Source organism: Narcine bancroftii, chromosome 7 (assembly GCF_036971445.1).
Source record: "Narcine bancroftii isolate sNarBan1 chromosome 7, sNarBan1.hap1, whole genome shotgun sequence".
Classification (NCBI taxonomy): Eukaryota; Metazoa; Chordata; class Chondrichthyes; order Torpediniformes; family Narcinidae; genus Narcine; species Narcine bancroftii.
The window spans coordinates 201,168,781-201,186,849 of NC_091475.1; the positions used below are offsets into that span (position 1 = coordinate 201,168,781).

General features: G+C 41.9%; 1 protein-coding gene across 4 annotated transcripts; it reads right to left on the reverse strand.

The window, feature by feature from the left end:
• Positions 1–5,085: 5,085 nt before the first annotated feature.
• LOC138739612 (uncharacterized) lies at positions 5,086–17,743 on the reverse strand. Of its 4 annotated transcripts, XM_069892005.1 has the most exons (4): positions 17,505–17,743; positions 12,204–12,579; positions 11,783–11,808; positions 5,086–7,022 (listed from the first exon to the last, which is right to left on the reverse strand). In XM_069892005.1, exons 2-4 carry the CDS (start codon positions 12,242–12,244, stop codon positions 5,104–5,106), a joined length of 1,986 nt encoding a protein of 661 aa, XP_069748106.1. In that variant the 5' UTR covers positions 12,245–12,579; positions 17,505–17,743; the 3' UTR covers positions 5,086–5,103. The 4 variants fall into 4 exon arrangements, with proteins under 4 accessions (XP_069748106.1, XP_069748102.1, XP_069748105.1 ...); XM_069892001.1 differs by having other exon boundaries at positions 11,783–12,579; XM_069892004.1 differs by having other exon boundaries at positions 11,783–15,124.
• Positions 17,744–18,069: the final 326 nt, after the last annotated feature.

The window sequence follows — 18,069 nt, forward strand, 5'->3', positions numbered from 1 at the left end:
CCAACTGTCAATCGCTGGCCCATATAAAGACGATCCTAAACCAGACGGGCATGTGGAACCGGTGGATACACACATATCTGGTGCTTTCTACTTTAAACTGATTAAAGCCTGTGGTAGAGTGTATTGAGTTTTGTGTTGTTTGCTACACCACAGCGCACCACAGACATTTCTTCAGTATTTTTTAAATTAGCTGTTTTAAATGGGAAATGGCCCTATGGGTGGTGGGGGGGGGGGGGGGGGGTAACCACGGCAGCAGATCAAGAGGGGCTCAGCAGCTGAAGGACCCGGACAGGCAGTGGTCTGCTAGTGACTTGCGGTTGAAAGACTCACAGCAGGCTCTGGCTGCTGGCGTCTGGCTCATGGGAATCAGGTATAGGAACTGGGATTCGAGAGGGTGCTGAGGCAAAAAGGAATCCTGATGGGCCGTGGGCACTGATTGTATTGGAGATCTTGTCCTGGATCCCGGGCTGCCGAGGGCTTGAACAGGAGTCTGTGCAGCTATAGAGGCTGCGGGAGCATTGGAGGTGAATCCACAGACACTCAATGTCTCTGAAGGGGCTCTCTTTTTCTACTCATTCCCTTATTGTTAGGAGTGCCGGTCAATGCTCATGGCAACTCCGTGTTCCATTATGGCTGACACAAGTTGGAGTATATTATGTGACAATAACAGGAATGTTAAACATTAAATGGCGGCTGCTATAACAGACACTTCAGAGTGGGATTTTGATGAAGAATTAAAGTGGAAGGAAATGCAAGATCATTCCCATGGACTGCATGGAGGTGCTCCACAAAGCAAGCGCACAATCTGTGCTTAATTTTCCCAATGAGGTTGGGAGCACATCATGAATATCTGCATACAATACACTATATTGGAAGAAGTGAAAGCAGTTCTTGCTTTGCCTGGCAAGACAGTTTGTTTCTCTTCAAAATGTTGAAATGGTTGGGGAATGTGTGTCTGGTGGTGGTATCTTATTGAAGACAATAGAATTCGCAAAGGATGATCCATTCAATTCAATGGCTGGTAACCTGGAAGGCGAGGACCAGGATATCTGTACCATCCTTCTGTCCAGGAGGAGAGGGAGTTTGGGAGTAGAGGTATAGAAATACATGAGACATGCTCAAGGGTTCCACAACAACGGTAAACGGAAGGCTCCACTTTGTCAGAGTGAGTAGAATAGTGATGGGGGCACTGAACGCATTCAATTAAAGGGAGGCAGCATGGAGGAAGTACCATGGAGATAGTTGTGGAAGTCTGTGAGCTTAGAATGGCTGTTTTCACAAGCTTATCCTCTGAGAAAGTGACAGAGATTTAAATACAAAGTTGGAGATGGAAAGTGTGAAGATGAGATCAGGCTGGAAATTACAGCAAAATAAATGACATTGTTGAGTTCCGAATGTGCCGGATCATCACCAATTCAGCCATCAATGTTGGCCAAAAGATTTGAGGGAAGTACCAATTAAGACTGAAACATTATTCCACATATACCACAGAAGGCAGACATCGCTTGAGCCCGTGTATGTGCCCAAAGCCACACCACTGGTCTGACTGAAGTTGAAGGAGAAGTTGTTTAATGTTGTAAAATGTTCAGCAAGATCAAGGAATTTGATGTCACCTGCTATCATGGATGTAGAATCTCTTCACACCTTGATTCAACACCAGCATGAATCCGAGGGTCCTCTGCTTCTTATCCAAAACAGTTCTCTTCCACTAAAACAAATGCTAAAACAATTGTACAGAGTAGATGTGAATAAGATGTTTCCCTTGGTGGGTGAATCCAGAACAAGAGGGCACAGTCTTAGAATTAGAAGGTCCCCATTTAAAACCATATAACAGTTTATGGCATGGAAACAGCCCATCTCAGCCCTTCAAGGCCACGCCGGCACACTCAAACAACTCTGTTAGATCCCCCTGCCTATTCTCCACCCATTACCCTCCAACCCTCTCTTATCCATGTATATATCCAGCTTCCTCTTAAATGGAAGAATTGACTCTGCCTCAACTATTTCCTCCGGAAGATTATTCCATTCAGCCACCACTCTCTGAGTGAAGAAACATCCTCTAATGTTTCTCCTAAAGTTTTGCCCCCTTACCCTCAACTTGTGTCCTCTTGTTTCAACCTCTCCTACTCTCGATGGGAAGAGTCTACTTGAATCTAGTCTATCTATTCCCTTCATAATTTTAAACACCACTATCAAATCCCCTCTCATCCGTCTACGTTCCAATGAATAAAGTCCTAACCTCTTCAATCTTTCTCTGTACTCTAGGTATTTTAAGCCAGGCAACATCCTTGTAAATCTTCTCTGCACCCTCTCCACTTTATCTATATCCTTCCTATAATTTGGAGACCAGAATTGAACACAATACTCTAAACATGGCTTCACCAATGCCTAAACAGTTGCAGCATCACTTCCCAGCTCCTATACTCTATGCTATGATTTATGAAGGCTAACATACCAAATGCCTTCTTAACCACTCTGACAACATGGGAATTCACCTTCAAGGAATGCTGCATCATAACTCCAAGATCTCTTTGTTCTTGTGCATTCCCCAATGTCCTCCCCTTTACTACATATGTCCTATTTTAATTATTTTTTCCGAAATGAAGCACCTCACACTTCTCTACATTAAATTCCATCTGCCATCTTTCAGCCCAATTTTCCAGGCAAACTCCCCCTATTTTCGTATCGTCTGCATATTTACTTATTCAGTTAACCACCCCATCATCCAACTCATTAATATAAATTATGAACAACAGGGGACCTAGCACCGATCCTTGAGGCACACCACTTGTCACAGGCTTCCATCCTGACAGACAGTTGTCCACCATGACCCTCTGCTGTCTATTCTCCAGCCACCTCTGAACCCATCTTACTATTTCTCTATTAATCCCTAGTGACTGAACCTTCCTTACTAACCTTTCATGTGGAACCTGTTAGGTCTGCTTTGTTCATGAATGAGTGAGACAAACACCAGACTGAGTCGAAATCAGGGTTCTTTGTTCTTTATTACCGGATTGTAACACTTGCAACTAACAATGTTAGTTGGAGAATGCATTCTGCCGTTATCAGCAAAATGGTGATTTTTTATACCCTTGGATACGTGCTTAGAACATCATCATATCATTACTTGTCCAATGACTAAAACTGTTGCTATCCTTTCCCTGCTAGCTTCCTGCCTCTCAATCCATCAATGTCTCTCTTATCTTGTAAGTACAAGGATGCATTCACATCTTGTTACAGCCCTGCACAGGGTAACTCCTTACACATTCCCATCTCATGATGTTTTACCTTACAATCCCTCCTTTGTCCTCTTTAGAGGAGAATCTCGCCCTGACTATGCTACCACCGCGTTACATTAGTTCGCCTATTATTGCCAAGCTCTATACGGGTTCTGTTCACAGGGTAGTTCGGCTGGTGGGCGAGGGCTCCCCCAACCCTCCTTTGCGTACACCCCCCATCCGTCACCCCGATCCCATTGCCCGTTTACAAGTTTCATCCCATTTACCCCCAAGCAAAAAACTAGCTAACCCCCCGTACATTAGTAAATTCCCAAGTTAACATATGGTCTACAATCTAATTCATAATACTTGTTCTATAATCTGATTAATAATGTTTGTGTTACAATCAATGTTATAATATTTGTTCTACAATCAAGGTTATAATATTTAGGTTACAAGCAAGGTTAAAATTATATGTGTAACAATCTAATTCACAATCCCTCCTTCCCATCACATTCCCCTTCAGACTCCAGATCGATCTCAGCAACTTTCACCGCCTCCTGTAATGTGAGATAGTCTTGCTCCACAGCCTGCACAGCTTGATATTTCGGAGGCAGTTCATCACGGTCAGCAAAGGCTCTCTCTATGGTCCTCGTGACCAGCGTTCGAATGCATGGAATACAACAACAGCCACAAGTGATAAAAATTGATACAGAAATGAACAAACCCAGCAAAAGTTGTCCTAACAATGTGCTCCATCTCCCAAACACTCCCTGTAACCAGGATAAAACAGGATTGGAGACTCCAGACTGGGCTTTTAATTCTTTCGCCAATGCCCTAAGTTTCGTTAACCCCTTAGTGAGTGATCCATCTGGCCCTGTGTTATTAGAGATAGAAGTGCAGCATAGATCTCCAAACATAGCACACACTCCACCTTTCTCTGCCAGGACCATATCAATCGCTATCCTATTCTGAAGTGTCATAAGGGAAGTTTCTGACAGTTGTTGATGTATTGCCTCAACAACGTCCCTGGTCAAATTTGCAAGGCGCTGGACATTATAGTGAATAAGGTTGATCCTATTAACATTTTTATTTACAGTGATGGGAAAAATTGCACTAAAAACAGGAAAACTTTCAAACCCAGCTGCAATCTCATCGGCTAATTTAAATTCGTCCGGAATATTTCGGGCTTGGCCAATGGCATCAATCCATACCCCATCAGGGTTCCTTCCTCCCGGCCCCAAGAGTCCAACACTCCTCCTTTTTCTCCACAGCCAACTCTCTGTGTGGCGCAATTCTAGGGAATCCTCGTCTCCCTCCTGCCTTTTGACAATCAGCACTGGCGCATTAAGGGTTACTAGAGCACACCGACCATCCCAGTTAGCGGGGAGCCAGTTGTACAGCACTCTTCCTCCACAAAACCACCAAATATCCGCCCTAGCCTGGGTCAAGCGGGTTGCACTACTGCTATGTGAGAGATCAACATGAGTCCTGCACGAGTCGCTGGGCAGCCAACCCACATGGAAAACGTGCGCTGCTGTGTTGTTGTTGGCAAAACAAGTAACATTAGTTATGCCTGTGGATCTAAAGACAGGGGGAGCTACATTAGCCGGAGCTATGGGAAACGTCTGTTCCCATATCAGACACCTATTCAGTGGGTTGGATTCTGACATTAGGTTCAAGGCGCAGTCCATAGCATCTGTCTCCTCAAAAATTGATCTGCTCATCCGTAATAATGGCCTTCCTCGGGCACAGACCCAGCAGTTCCCATACCCTGCTTGGTCCGCATATTTACCCATCTGATCTATCCAGGAGTTTGACTCATCAATACCTGTCTCAATTGCTATCTTCTCTCCCCTGGACATCTTCGTACTGTCGAATTTTCTCACTTCCCCCTCTTTCGAAGTGGGTTAAATTCTATTTCACCCCCCAATTTACTGCTTCTTACAATTCCCTCTATTTGCTTCAGGGCCCCTTCTGCCTTTAATTTTATCATGATAGTTCTGACATCTGCGAGTGCTAATTGTTCTTGGCAGGTTTCTCGCTCAAAACAAGAAATCCATGGACTAGCCCCATTACTCAACGGAGGTAGTTTTTTCATTAAACTCTCTAAGTCCATTCGTGACCAGGGTACATATTTTTGAGTTCCCCGTCCCGTGATCAGTAATGGGCATTGATATCTCAATTTTGGGGATTTCTGCTCCTTCTTTACTCTTGGCATGCATTTATTTATCCCACCTTGTTCTGACTCTTCTTCGTCACTGTCACTGTCCCTATCAGCTTCCAATGTCTCAGGGTCAAAGGTATATTGGTCACGTTCATCTCTAAGATAATCTTTTCGGCCATAGTTTAGTTGTTTCACATCTTTCTCTTTTGTCCTAACTATGTCCAGGTAGGCATGTCTATTTTTCTCCCTCCCGAGTCTTTTCCTTTTACTTTCCTCCCATGGTGGATCGTATCTCGTTTCCTCATCTGTACTACACTTTTCGTCCTTTACTCCTATTACCATTCCTTCAGCTTTAATTTCTCCTGACAGTGTTGTAGTTATCTTTTCCACTTCCTTCAATACACCTACCATTAATTCTTTTTGATCCTCACTGATCTGCCCCAGCACATTAATATCTCTGTTTAAGTTTTTAATGTTATCCTGAACCTTTTTCATGTTCCATTTCTGTATCTCTAACTCCTTTTCTATTTTCTTGGACTCCAGAGGGGTCTCCACATCTATTACTCCCCCTTCTATTTTTATTAAAGGGGCCTGTACCTCGTCTGATGTGTCCCTATTCCCGAGGTTCTTGTCACACCCCAGTGTCTCAATATCTGGATATAAGGGACGTGACTCCAGGATCCCATCTGGGGTGCCAGGGGCACCTTTTGACTCCACATATGTATAGGGTGGGGGTCTACAAGCTATTTCTACAGGGGCAGTAACAGGTGGGTTACCAGGGAGACCAAATTCTTCAAATAGAGCTAGGACATCGCGGTACTGAATCTCCTTGTCTCTCACCCTCTTTTTTGCTGACTTGCGATTAAAGATTTTGTTTTCTGTGTCCCGTTTTGTTTCTTCCAGCTTGCCTAAGACTCTACGTTTTAAAATTTTGTTTCCGTCACCTGTCAGGAACATCTCAGTGCCCCCGGGTAACCAACCCCTCTTCCTCCAGCGGTCTACACATTTTCGGAGCATTTTTTGTTTTTCCAATGCCGCATTACTGGTATTTCGCTCCTCTAATTCCTGATTAATTTCCTTAATAACTTGGTCAAAAGTCTTAGCAGGCAACTGTACAGCCATAGCTGCGGGACCGCTTTCTAATGCCTGTTTTAATTTAGGTTCTTGTCCGTTTAGGGGATCTATGTCAACGAAAATTGCTTTTAAAAATGTCTCCTTGCAAGCTGGATGACTAATATCTTTTAAAGGAACAGTCTCTAAGTCTTGTCCTCCAATTGACTTCAGACTGTCCTGTATACTCTGATTGCTCGTTTTCCACTCTCTGTTTTCCCAAAGGGGTCTGAAAGTTAAATTACAACTAGAAAACCAAATATTTGGGCTATACTTTTGTCCTGTTTCCCTGTACCAATCTATGAATTTACGTAACTTTATCTCCTTGGTGATGTTGGGAATACCCTCATTTAACTTATCAAAAGTATTTCGAATAAACCGGGTGTCTCTTAGGAGTTTATCAACTTTTTCATTAATATCTCCTACCTGATCCGGACACAGCTGTCGCAGCCTTCTGTCGTCGTTCTTGTTCACCAGGCAGGCGTCCCTGAGTACTTTTTTTGTTGTCTCAAGGTCTCTAGTGTCTGCTGTGGTATTCCACCACGGCGAATTGGGGAAATAAATTCTTAACTTCTCAAGTGTACAGACATTATCATACCTACCGGACATTTATAAGTCAGTCTCTCAGATACAATTGAGGCCAATAAGCCTGAACCTTTGTTTTCTTTCAAAGCCCAACCTTCACGTGGGAGATTTCTCCTCTTAATAACCAGTTTAGGGCAGAAAACTCAGGTCCTCAATTGTTTATAGACCACCTTCTCACTCTATTGGACTTTGCAACGACACAATAAAGACTTTTAAACTCTAGTAGTTTCTTGCGAAGCACTTAATAAATGTCATTCAAACACCTTAAGGACTTTTATCTTGTCTGTAATCACTTACGTGTTACAATCCTGGCATGCGACCTTCAATTGTGGTCGTCTAATTTGTCCGATCTCCAGTTCTTACTGACAATCATAAAGATTTTAAAAAAAAAGAGAATTTTGTTAAAACAGGCTTCTCTGGACCTTTTTATCAGCCGGCTGAGATGATTGTCAGAAAAAACAGAAACCGTCGTCCAGTGTTCACTCACCCATCACGTCGGGGTCACCAAATTGTTAGGTCTGCTTTGTTCATGAATGAGTGAGACAAACACCAGACTGAGTCGAAATCAGGGTTCTTTGTTCTTTATTACCGGATTGTAACACTTGCAACTAACAATGTTAGTTGGAGAATGCATTCTGCCGTTATCAGCAAAATGGTGATTTTTTATACCCTTGGATACGTGCTTAGAACATCATCATATCATTACTTGTCCAATGACTAAAACTGTTGCTATCCTTTCCCTGCTAGCTTCCTGCCTCTCAATCCATCAATGTCTCTCTTATCTTGTAAGTACAAGGATGCATTTACATCTTGTTACAGCCCTGCACAGGGTAACTCCTTACACATTCCCATCTCATGATGTTTTACCTTACAAACCTTATCAAAAGCTTTGCTAAATTCCAGATAGACTACATCAACTGCCCTACCTTCATCCACCTTTCTTGCCGAAAAACTCAACAAGGTTTGTCAAATATGACTTCCCCTTCACAAACCCATGCTGGGTGCTCCTAATCAATCCCTGCCTATCCAGATATTTATACACTTTATCCCTAAGAATACCCTCCATAACTTTCCCTACCACCGAAGGCAAGCTTATAGGCCTATAATTACTTGGCCAACACCTCGTGCCTTTTTTAAACAACGGAACTACATTAGCAATCTTCCAATCCTGCGACACCACACCCTCCGCCATTTGGTCCCTGACCTCCCTTGACGTCCTGGGGAAAATCCCATCAGGACCAGGAGACTTATCCACTTTTACTGACCTGAGCAGCTCCAAAACCCTCTCTTTACTCATCCCTATCTTTTCCATTGCTAAGCCATTTGCATCACTTATCTCACATAGTCCAATGTCCTTTTCCTTTATGAACACATGAGAAAAATCATTTAATATCTCTCCCATCTCATACGGTTCCTTGCACAGTTCACTGCTCTCATTTTCCAGTGGTCCTATTCTATCCTTAACCCTTCTTTTACTATTCACAAGATGAGGAAAAATTTCTTTAGCCAGAGATGTATGGATTTGTGGAATTCATTGCCACATACAGTTGTGGAGGTGCGCTCAATGGGGGAGTTTAAGGAGTAGATTGATTAATACCTAATTAGTCAAGGAATCAAGGGATATGGGGAAATGACCAGAACTTGGAACTAGATGTGAGAACAGTTTAGCTAAGGGTGGATTTGAAGACCAGACTCAATAGGTGAAATGGCCTACTTCTGTTCCTTTATCTTGTGAACATCCTGGTAAATCTCTTCTGCACCCTCTCCATAGTTCCTACATCTTTCCTGTAATGAGGTGACCAGAATTGAACACAATTTTCAAAGTGTGGTCTTACCAGAGATTTATAGAGTTGCAACATTACCTCATGACTCCTGAACTCAATCCCCTGATAAATGAAGCCCAGCATACTATAGGCCTTCTTAATTGTCCTATCAACTTACATGGCAATCCTGAGAGATCTATGGATTTGGTCCCCAAGGTCCCTCTGTTCTTCCACATTGTTAAGCATCCTATCATTAACCATGTACTCTTCCTTCAAGTTTGTCCTTCCAAAATGCATCTCCTCACACTTATCTGGATTGATCTCCATCCTCCACTTTTCTGCTCAATTCTGCACCCTGTATATCCTGTAACCTACAACAGCCTTCAACACTATTCACAACACTTCCAACCTTCATATCATCTGCAAAGTTACTGACCCATCCCTTTACTTTGTCCACCTTCTCTCTGTCGGTGGCCATTTTGCATGCTTCCTTGAGCATAATAATCTGGTTCACTTGAGTTTTCTCAATAGCTTCCAACAACATGGACTGCATGTCCTTTTAAGGTTTACACTGAACTGTTGAGAGATACAAAAGCAGTAGTTTACAATTAACCTCATTTGTCACATTATACCTAGTAGAGTGAGAAGGTTAGTCTAACAAGTTATTTCTGACATTCATACAAGCTGTGTGAAGAACAGAATGAAAAGGAAGTTCAATTAGTGCAAAGCAAGGTCACGTTCTCCATGATTCCCTGGCTTCTTCAAACCCAGCCACCCATTTCACAATGGTGGAACACACTGTGAAACTGCAAAAGTTGCAATCAGTTGTTCTTACACCTCCTCCCTCTCCATCAAGTAGGGACCTCAACAGACCATCCAGCAGAGGCAAAGACACTCTGAAAGCTGGCCTGCTGCACTTGGTGTTCCCAGTAGTGCCTGCATTGCATTGGTGAGACCAAGCACAGGCTAGGTGACCTATCCACTAATCACCTGTCTGCTATGGCCAAATCCCATCCATTACCACACCAACCTTCCTTCCTTGGCTTTCTCCATTGCCCAGGAGAGCCCCAATATAAACAAAGCCTCATATTCTGCCTGGTTAGTTATGGTGGTACACCACCGGCCTACTGCAGGGGGCAACCTCTGTACCTGCAGGAGTGTAAGGATACAGGACAACACCTGGCCGGCTGTCTGTCAATCAGTCAGCCTGAAGGGATCAAGCCCCACCCGGTCGGGTGTCAATCACCCTCCAGGATATAAGCCTGCGCCATCCTCCCGAAGCTCACTCAGAGTTGCTGCAGCTACAGCCAGCCTGGCTCTGTGGAAATCTTTGTGGATTAAAGCCTGTTGTACAGTCTTTACCTTCTGTGTGTCTGATTCTGGCTAACAGTGCACCACAGTAGTCTCCATCCCAATGTTATTACCATTGTACAAGATTATGAGGAGCATAGATAGAATTTATAGCCACTACATTTTTCTAACCCATTAATGAATTCTGTTTAATGTGAGTAGAGGAAAATTTAGGGGATTTGTCTGACGTATGTTTTTTTTTGCAGAGAGAATACTGAGTGCCTCAAATGCACTGATATGGTGTTGATGAGGCTGGAACAAAAGAAACATAAAAGACTTTTGGGTAGGCACATGGATGGTTATGGACTATGAAGGAAGTAACAGTTAGTTAGACATGGAGCAGGTTGGCACAACATTGTGGGGTGAAGGGGCTGTACTTTTCCTTAATGAATTTTCGAACTTCAGGTAAATGTTACAAAAATCAATCTGCTAGAGACACTGCAGCATCTGCTGAGCTCCTCCAGCAGATTATTTATTTTGCTCTAGATTCCAAAAGCAGCAGTTTTTTTAATCTTATGTCTTCAGGTAACTGTCACCTCCTATGTTATCAGTGCCAGATTAAGATATTGCGTAGCCTGTCGTATTTATTTTAGAGGAGCCCTAAATTGTTCCGGGTGGCACATTTGCACTGAGGGGGAAATGTTATGGTAGCGCACGAAGTGCTGGCTGGTGCATACAGAATGAGGGGACAGTTACTGTGGTGCTCCCTCCCCTCCCCTCCCTCAAGAGATTTTCTAACACTGGCCCTGCATGTCCATTTCGTAAAGTTTGAAGTAGTCTTAATTATTCTTAACAAAATAATGCTAGCTTTCTTAGATCACTATATATTCAGAGATTACCAGAGGTACATTTAGGGAACATAGCGCCTATGGCAAGAACTGAAATAGTGCCCCCTGCCCCTGCCCCCCCATCCCCATCCCCTGTTAAAACTTACGCATTTTGTTAAAACAAAACTTACTCACAGCAACAGCGATACCGTCAGCTGGCAGTTGGCTCAATGCAGGAACAATGGTGATCTTCATTACCCATAATCCTCCATCCAGCTGGAACCACTCTGCGTTTCCCTGGCACTGGTTCCAGCTGCATGGGGGATTATGGGTATCAAAAACAACCATGCTCTTACATTGACCCATCACTGCAAACTGCTGGGGTGGCCCTAAAGTGGTCCGATCAGATGCCGGACCAGTATTCCGGTGAACTCCGGTAGCACTGCACCACTGCTACCATGTCGGGAGTTAGATGGGGAGGGGGGAGGAAAACTATCATAGCCGCTGCACAAAGATGAAAAAGAAAATGTTTCTCATAATTAATAGTGCATAAACGCAGGAGCCCTTGAAAAACCGGGACCCGTAGCATTTGCTATTTTCATTACTATGTTAATCTGGCCCTGCCCTCTTCTTAGAACTTTCCAAACGTTCTCTGGAAGAAAAAAAAAACATCTTCATCTCTTTCCCTTTCATTTGTTCTATGTACCAAAATTTTATGTCTGAGGATAAATATTTTCCCTATCAGGGAAAGCATCGACCTTGTCATGCAATCTCCGTGGCACTGCAGCCAGGAGCACGATACTCAAAGGAAAAGTTACTTACCCTTCTGTCTTGAGGAGATCCAGTTGCTGTGATCCAAGAACAAAGGGAATGAGTATGGAATTATTATCTGAGCCATAAGTAAATTGGAACTGGAATAATATGATAAAGATGGTGAATGTGTGTCAAAGATTAGTGTGCAAAAGTAGGCTTTAATTTGTAGGCATTGGAATCAATACTAGAAAAAGAATAAACTGTTTCTTTGGGATTGAATAGAGTAGAAACCTACAACAATTTTAAGTGTAAGTTAATGGCTAATGTTATTCATTTGTGTCTGCTTTTAAATTCCAGCCAACTTGTTTCTCAAGTTTGATGTTCCATGTTAATGCTCTTTCAATGGTTAACTTTTTAAAAGAAAGATGAAAGGCCATATTGCAATAATGTAATCAAAAGTTGAAAATAGGTGTAAAAGCCCACAGCTCACCTCTTAATGTTAGGTGGCATCCCGCTGGTCCCTGCGGGCATTGGCGGTGTGCCAAAAGTTAGTAGGTTTCTGTGTTGTCTATTGGCCTATGTGTTGTGTGTTTTTGTTTTGTGTTGGAAAGTAACATTTTGCTTTTAAGAGCTAAGGTGAAGGTGGACTGCTGAGAGAGTGGGAGACGGACTGGGCATGTGCAGAAGATGATCTAGAAATTTCTGGACTTGGAAGACAAACCACCACTGGGTGTGACAGTGGAGTGGAAGGAAGCCCAAAACATGTGTCATTGTCTGGGAGGCAGCTTAGAATGTTGGGCATTTTAAAAGGGAGGAACATTCTGAAGGCTGCTGGAAGGATCCGGACCAAGCCATTGTTCCTCTCTCTGCAAGCAACACAAGAAGACCAATTCAAATTTTCTGCTCTCTCTTTCAAAGATCTTTTGGCTTCAGTTTACCAAACAAACTGAATTTTGTTTACGATCTTTACTTCGATTGAAATCGAAGTTTTGTGAGTCTTGTGTGTTTTGTGTTTGTTTTGTGTCTAAGTTATTTTTCTGTGGGCTGGTTAGAAATATAACTTAGACTTTGATTACATATGTTATATTTAGGCTGGGGAATTTATCAGTTTTACAGTGTTATAGAAATTTGTATATTAACTAGTGGGCATTGTTATAAAAGGGGAGATTTTGAATTGTTAAGGTGATTTTTTTTGTTAAAAAATTAATTGTTCATCTTTACCCCTGTGTAATCTGCCTTCTTTGTGGTTGCTGGTTTGATCTTGTAACAGTATGTCATGTGCGGCGGTCATGATGATATCGGGTGCACATAGGGGTGCTGATACTGCATGTGTGAAAGCTGACACTGTTTGTGGTGCAGGAGGAGCATGGTGGTACATGCACGGTTGGCCCAGCCCGGCAGTGAACTGTTGATGCATGCGCGAGTTTAAGTTTAAATATAGGTTCCCTACTCATGTTGAGTCATCAGTTGGAGATCTAAGGAGGGTGAGTTGGGTATTGACAATTTCTGTTGGCTGTTTACAACACATTTAATGTTAAACCAGCATTGAAAGTTAAATATTTACAGAAAGTTAAGCATTGTTGAACATCGTTAAAGATTGTTAAGGATTGTTAAGCCACCTTAACTTTTATATGAGTATTTTATTATCAAGAATCAATCACATAGAATGTTAGTTAAAAGCGTTTCATAGAATATTAAAGAAGATGGTTACAGGTTTTGTGTGTTAAAAGTAAAGGATTTAAATATAAAAAAGAGTTGAAAATAGGAGAAGAAAAGAATGAAAGTCAACTGAAATTAGATTGGATGCAATTAAGCTTTGGTAAAGCAGAGATTATAAAATCACAAAATTCCATTTTCGTCAACAAAATAGTATTTAACCTCCATCTATAACCTACCTTTTGTTCTTCTTCCAATGAAATAGTCAAAATTAAAGGTGAATGATCTGATAAAACCCATGTTTGATATTCCATTCTTTGTACTTTATATTGAAGTTGTGCAGAAATTGAAAACATATCTTTCCATGAATGTGTTTTAAATCAAAAAGAATAAAAAGAATAATCTCTTTCATTCAGGTGGATTTTTCTCCATATATCCACTAAATTTTTGCTACCTTAATTTTCACCATTTTATCTCCCGATCTATCTAATTTAGGGTCTAAAGCAAAATTAAAATCCCCTCTTAATATAACTTTTCCCTTGGCATTTGATAAATTCATAAGGACATCTTGGATAAATTTGCCATCATCTACATTTGGTGCATATACATTCATTAATGTCCATTATTCCAAATAAATCTGACAATTCAACGTAATGTATCTCCCCACTACATCTACATAAATATCCAATATTTTAACTGGTAATTTTTATTAATTAATATTGTTCAGTAACCCCTAGCCTTAGAATTAAAAGATAATGCTATTACTGTTCCTACCCAATCCCTTTTTAATTTTTGATGTTTTTCCTGTCACATGTGTTTCCTTAAAAAAGCTGTCTTTAATTTTTTTCATATAAACTAATATTTTTTTCACTTTATTTGATTCTGAATCCCATTAATATTAGTACTAATAAAATTCAAATTATCAGCTATCTAAACTCTCATAAAATCCAATAACCATCCAACTTTCCATCTCCACTCCTCCCACATCCAAAATGCTAACTAAATATTTCATAATTCAATTATTAATTTTAGGTGTATTAAAGAGAAAAATAGAAAGGAAGCAAAGAGAGAAACCAGATGACCTACCCTGCCCCCCAAATGCATACATTATTAACAGTGCGTCTTTCTACCCTTGATCTATAGAAGCCACACCCGCCAACTAGGTTCCGTGGAGGCTGGGCTCATACTCTTACCTAACTCTTTCAAAACTATACTATCTCTTAGGCTTCAAATCTACTCAAACTCAAAATGATCAATTCATATTTTTACACAGATCTATCAGGTAAAAACTGTCCTCTCTAATATTTTCTCTCCTCCTAAAACTTGTATCATTTCACTATACATCCTCAACTGCAGTCTTTCCACTTCCTCACTCTTTTCAAATATCTTCCAGTTCTCATCTCATTTTCTCAGGCAACAAATCTGCAAACATTGGGTTCTGTAAAAAAATCTATTTTTACTATCAGGAACAAAAATTTTTAATATTGCTGCGTACCTTAAAACAAAAGTGTAACTTTTTTTTCCATAGCACATTTTTAACAGTATTAAATTATTTTCTTTTTTTGAACAAATCAAACTTATATTAGGTAGAAGAAAATCCTATTATCATTATAAATCAATGCCAATTGTCTGTCCTTCGCTTGCTTCGCAGCCAGCTCCAAGATCTTCTCCCTCACTTCTGATCCAGCCATGGCTTAGTTCGTAATGCTTGATGAGCTTTTTCAATCTCAGTATCGCCTTGAAATTCAGTAACCCCTAAAGTTTGCAGAATCCAATGTTGTAAAAATCTCTTCATATCTTGCCCTTCGTCGCCTTCCTTAAGTCTAACGATTTTTATATTATTTCTTCTGCTAAAGTTTTCTAACATATCAATTTTTTGAGTTAATTGTGCTTTAGTTGTCCCCCAAAGATGTCCCCCAAAGTTCCTCAACATGATTATCCAACTGCACGAAAACCAACAAGGTCGGGTCAGATACAGCAATGAGCTCTCTGAACCCTTCTCCATTAACAATGGCGTGAAGCAAGGCTGTGTTCTCGCACCAACCCTCTTTTCAATCTTCTTCAGCATGATGCTGAACCAAGCCATGAATGACCCCAACAATGAAGACGCTGTTTACATCCGGTACCGCACGGATGGCAGTCTCTTCAATCTGAGGCGCCTGCAAGCTCACACCAAGACACAAGAGAAACTTGTCCGTGAACTACTCTTTGCAGATGATGCCGCTTTAGTTGCCCATTCAGAGCCAGCTCTTCAGCGCTTGACGTCCTGCTTTGCGGAAACTGCCAAAATGTTTGGCCTGGAAGTCAGCCTGAAGAAAACTGAGGTCCTCCATCAGCCAGCTCCCCACCATGACTACCAGCCCCCCCACATCTCCATCGGGCACACAAAACTCAAAACGGTCAACCAGTTTACCTATCTCGGCTGCACCATTTCATCAGATGCAAGGATCGACAATGAGATAGACAACAGACTCGCCAAGGCAAATAGCGCCTTTGGAAGACTACACAAAAGAGTCTGGAAAAACAACCAACTGAAAAACCTCACAAAGATAAGCGTATACAGAGCCGTTGTCATACCCACACTCCTGTTCGGCTCCGAATCATGGGTCCTCTACCGGCACCACCTACGGCTCCTAGAACGCTTCCACCAGCGTTGTCTCCGCTCCATCCTCAACATCTATTGGAGCGCTCACACCCCTAACGTCGAGGTACTCGAGATGGCAGAGGTCGACAGCATCGAGTCCACGCTGCTGAAGATCCAGCTGCGCTGGATGGGTCACGTCTCCAGAATGGAGGACCATCGCCTTCCCAAGATCGTATTATATGGCGAGCTCTCCACTGGCCACCGTGACAGAGGTGCACCAAAGAAAAGGTACAAGGACTGCCTAAAGAAATCTCTTGGTGCCTGCCACATTGACCACCGCCAGTGGGCTGATAACGCCTCAAACCGTGCATCTTGGCGCCTCACAGTTTGGCGGGCAGCAGCCTCCTTTGAAGAAGACCGCAGAGCCTACCTCACTGACAAAAGGCAAAGGAGGAAAGGCCCAACACCCAACCCCAACCAACCAATTTTCCCTTGCAACCGCTGCAATCGTGTCTGCCTGTCCCGCATCGGACTGGTCAGCCACAAACGAGCCTGCAGCTGACGTGGACTTTTTACCCCCTCCATAAATCTTCGTCCGCGAAGCCAAGCCAAAGTTGCACCCGCCTCAGCTTGAATCTTCTTCATTTGCTCTTTAACATCCTGAATTTCAAATTCATTACCTTTAATTTTTGCATCAATCACTTCAAATTTTTGATCCATTTGAGACCTTTTTCATAGAACCCTTATTTTCAATTATGCCCTCTACATTTTTTAACTTCCATTGTTAACTGCAACAAAGTTTGCTGGAAAGAATTCATATACTTCTTCATTTCAGTTGTAGATATACAAGACTCCTTTATTTTCTCCTGTTTTTTGGCCAAATCTCTGTATTCATTATACATTTCTTCTTCTTCCTGCTCCTCTTCTTGATCACTGGAGCTGGAGGCCTCTTGAGCTTTTTTATTAACTGCTTCCATTTTTTTGTGCTATGCGCATGTGCTAGGAGTTGCGCATGTGCAGTGTCACTTCTTCACCCGTGGCAGTCGACCATTGACAGGGGAGACCTTGGACAGCAATGTCCAATGTCTCCCCAGCTCCAGGTCTGTTACCACGGGCACTTGCCTTCTAGAGAGCTCCAGGATCCTTCTTCAAGATCAGCCTCTCTTCTTTATCAGCTTCTTTTTCTTGTTCCAGTTCTTGAAAAGTAACAGTTAGTTTATCTTTCTTAGGAGGCATTGTTTATTATTCTGAAGGCCTTCTGAAAGCTTCCTCTTCAGTTTTCTTGCAGTCAGTTCAGGCTTCTTAACTCATTTTAAATTTTTTTAAAATTTTTCAAACTATGAACCATATTGACCAAAATACACACAAACATTTCCCTCTTGAATATACACAGTGTCATTTTCTCCCATTTTTCCCCTCTCCCTTCCCTCCCTCCTTCCCACCCCCTCCCCACCCACTAAACGTTCAACATATACAATACATAAACCCATTAAACAATGTCATCACACAATGAAAATAAACAAGAAAATTGTGTCATCTACTTTTACATACTGGTCAGTTCATTTCATCTTCTCATTCTGTCATTTCAGGGGGTGGAGGTCCTCTCTGTCGTGCTCCATGTACGGTTCCCAAATTTGTTCGAGTGGGATGAAAAGCTGGTGCAACATAGGAATTCACCAGTACTGCACCATCTGCTCTACATTTGGAAGAAGATTCACGTAGAAAGGAAAAAAAACAAATGACCAACTTCCAAAATTAATATTGACACAAAATCAACTAATCCCTTTCACAATAGATAACCTTTCCTTTAGAGAATGGGAGAGAAAAGGGATCAAAAGAATAGAAAATTGTTTTTTTTGGGAAATAATTTATTATCTTTTGAGCAAATGAAGGACAAATATGGTGTAACTCACAGTACAATGTTTGCATAACACCAACTGAAAACCTACTTGAAGGACAAATTGGGAAGCAGGCTGAGGCTTCTTAACTCTTTTATAAAACCTTTTTCAGAGAGAGTAGAGAATTCAAGTCTAGCCCCACGTCATCATGTGACACGCCCCCTGGTAAAGCAGAGATCTTCATGTTAATTACAATGACCATCAGTTTAATGTCAGAT

Bases quoted from the DNA above. Each gene is read 5' to 3' on its own strand.
- LOC138739612 (XM_069892001.1), bottom strand. From the start codon at position 11,858: ATGGCTCAGATAATAATTCCATACTCATTCCCTTTGTTCTTGGATCAC. The intron at 7,023-11,782 runs GTAAGTAACTTT...GGAATACCACAG, and splicing joins GATCTCCTCAAGACAGAAGG to CAGACACTAGAGACCTTGAG.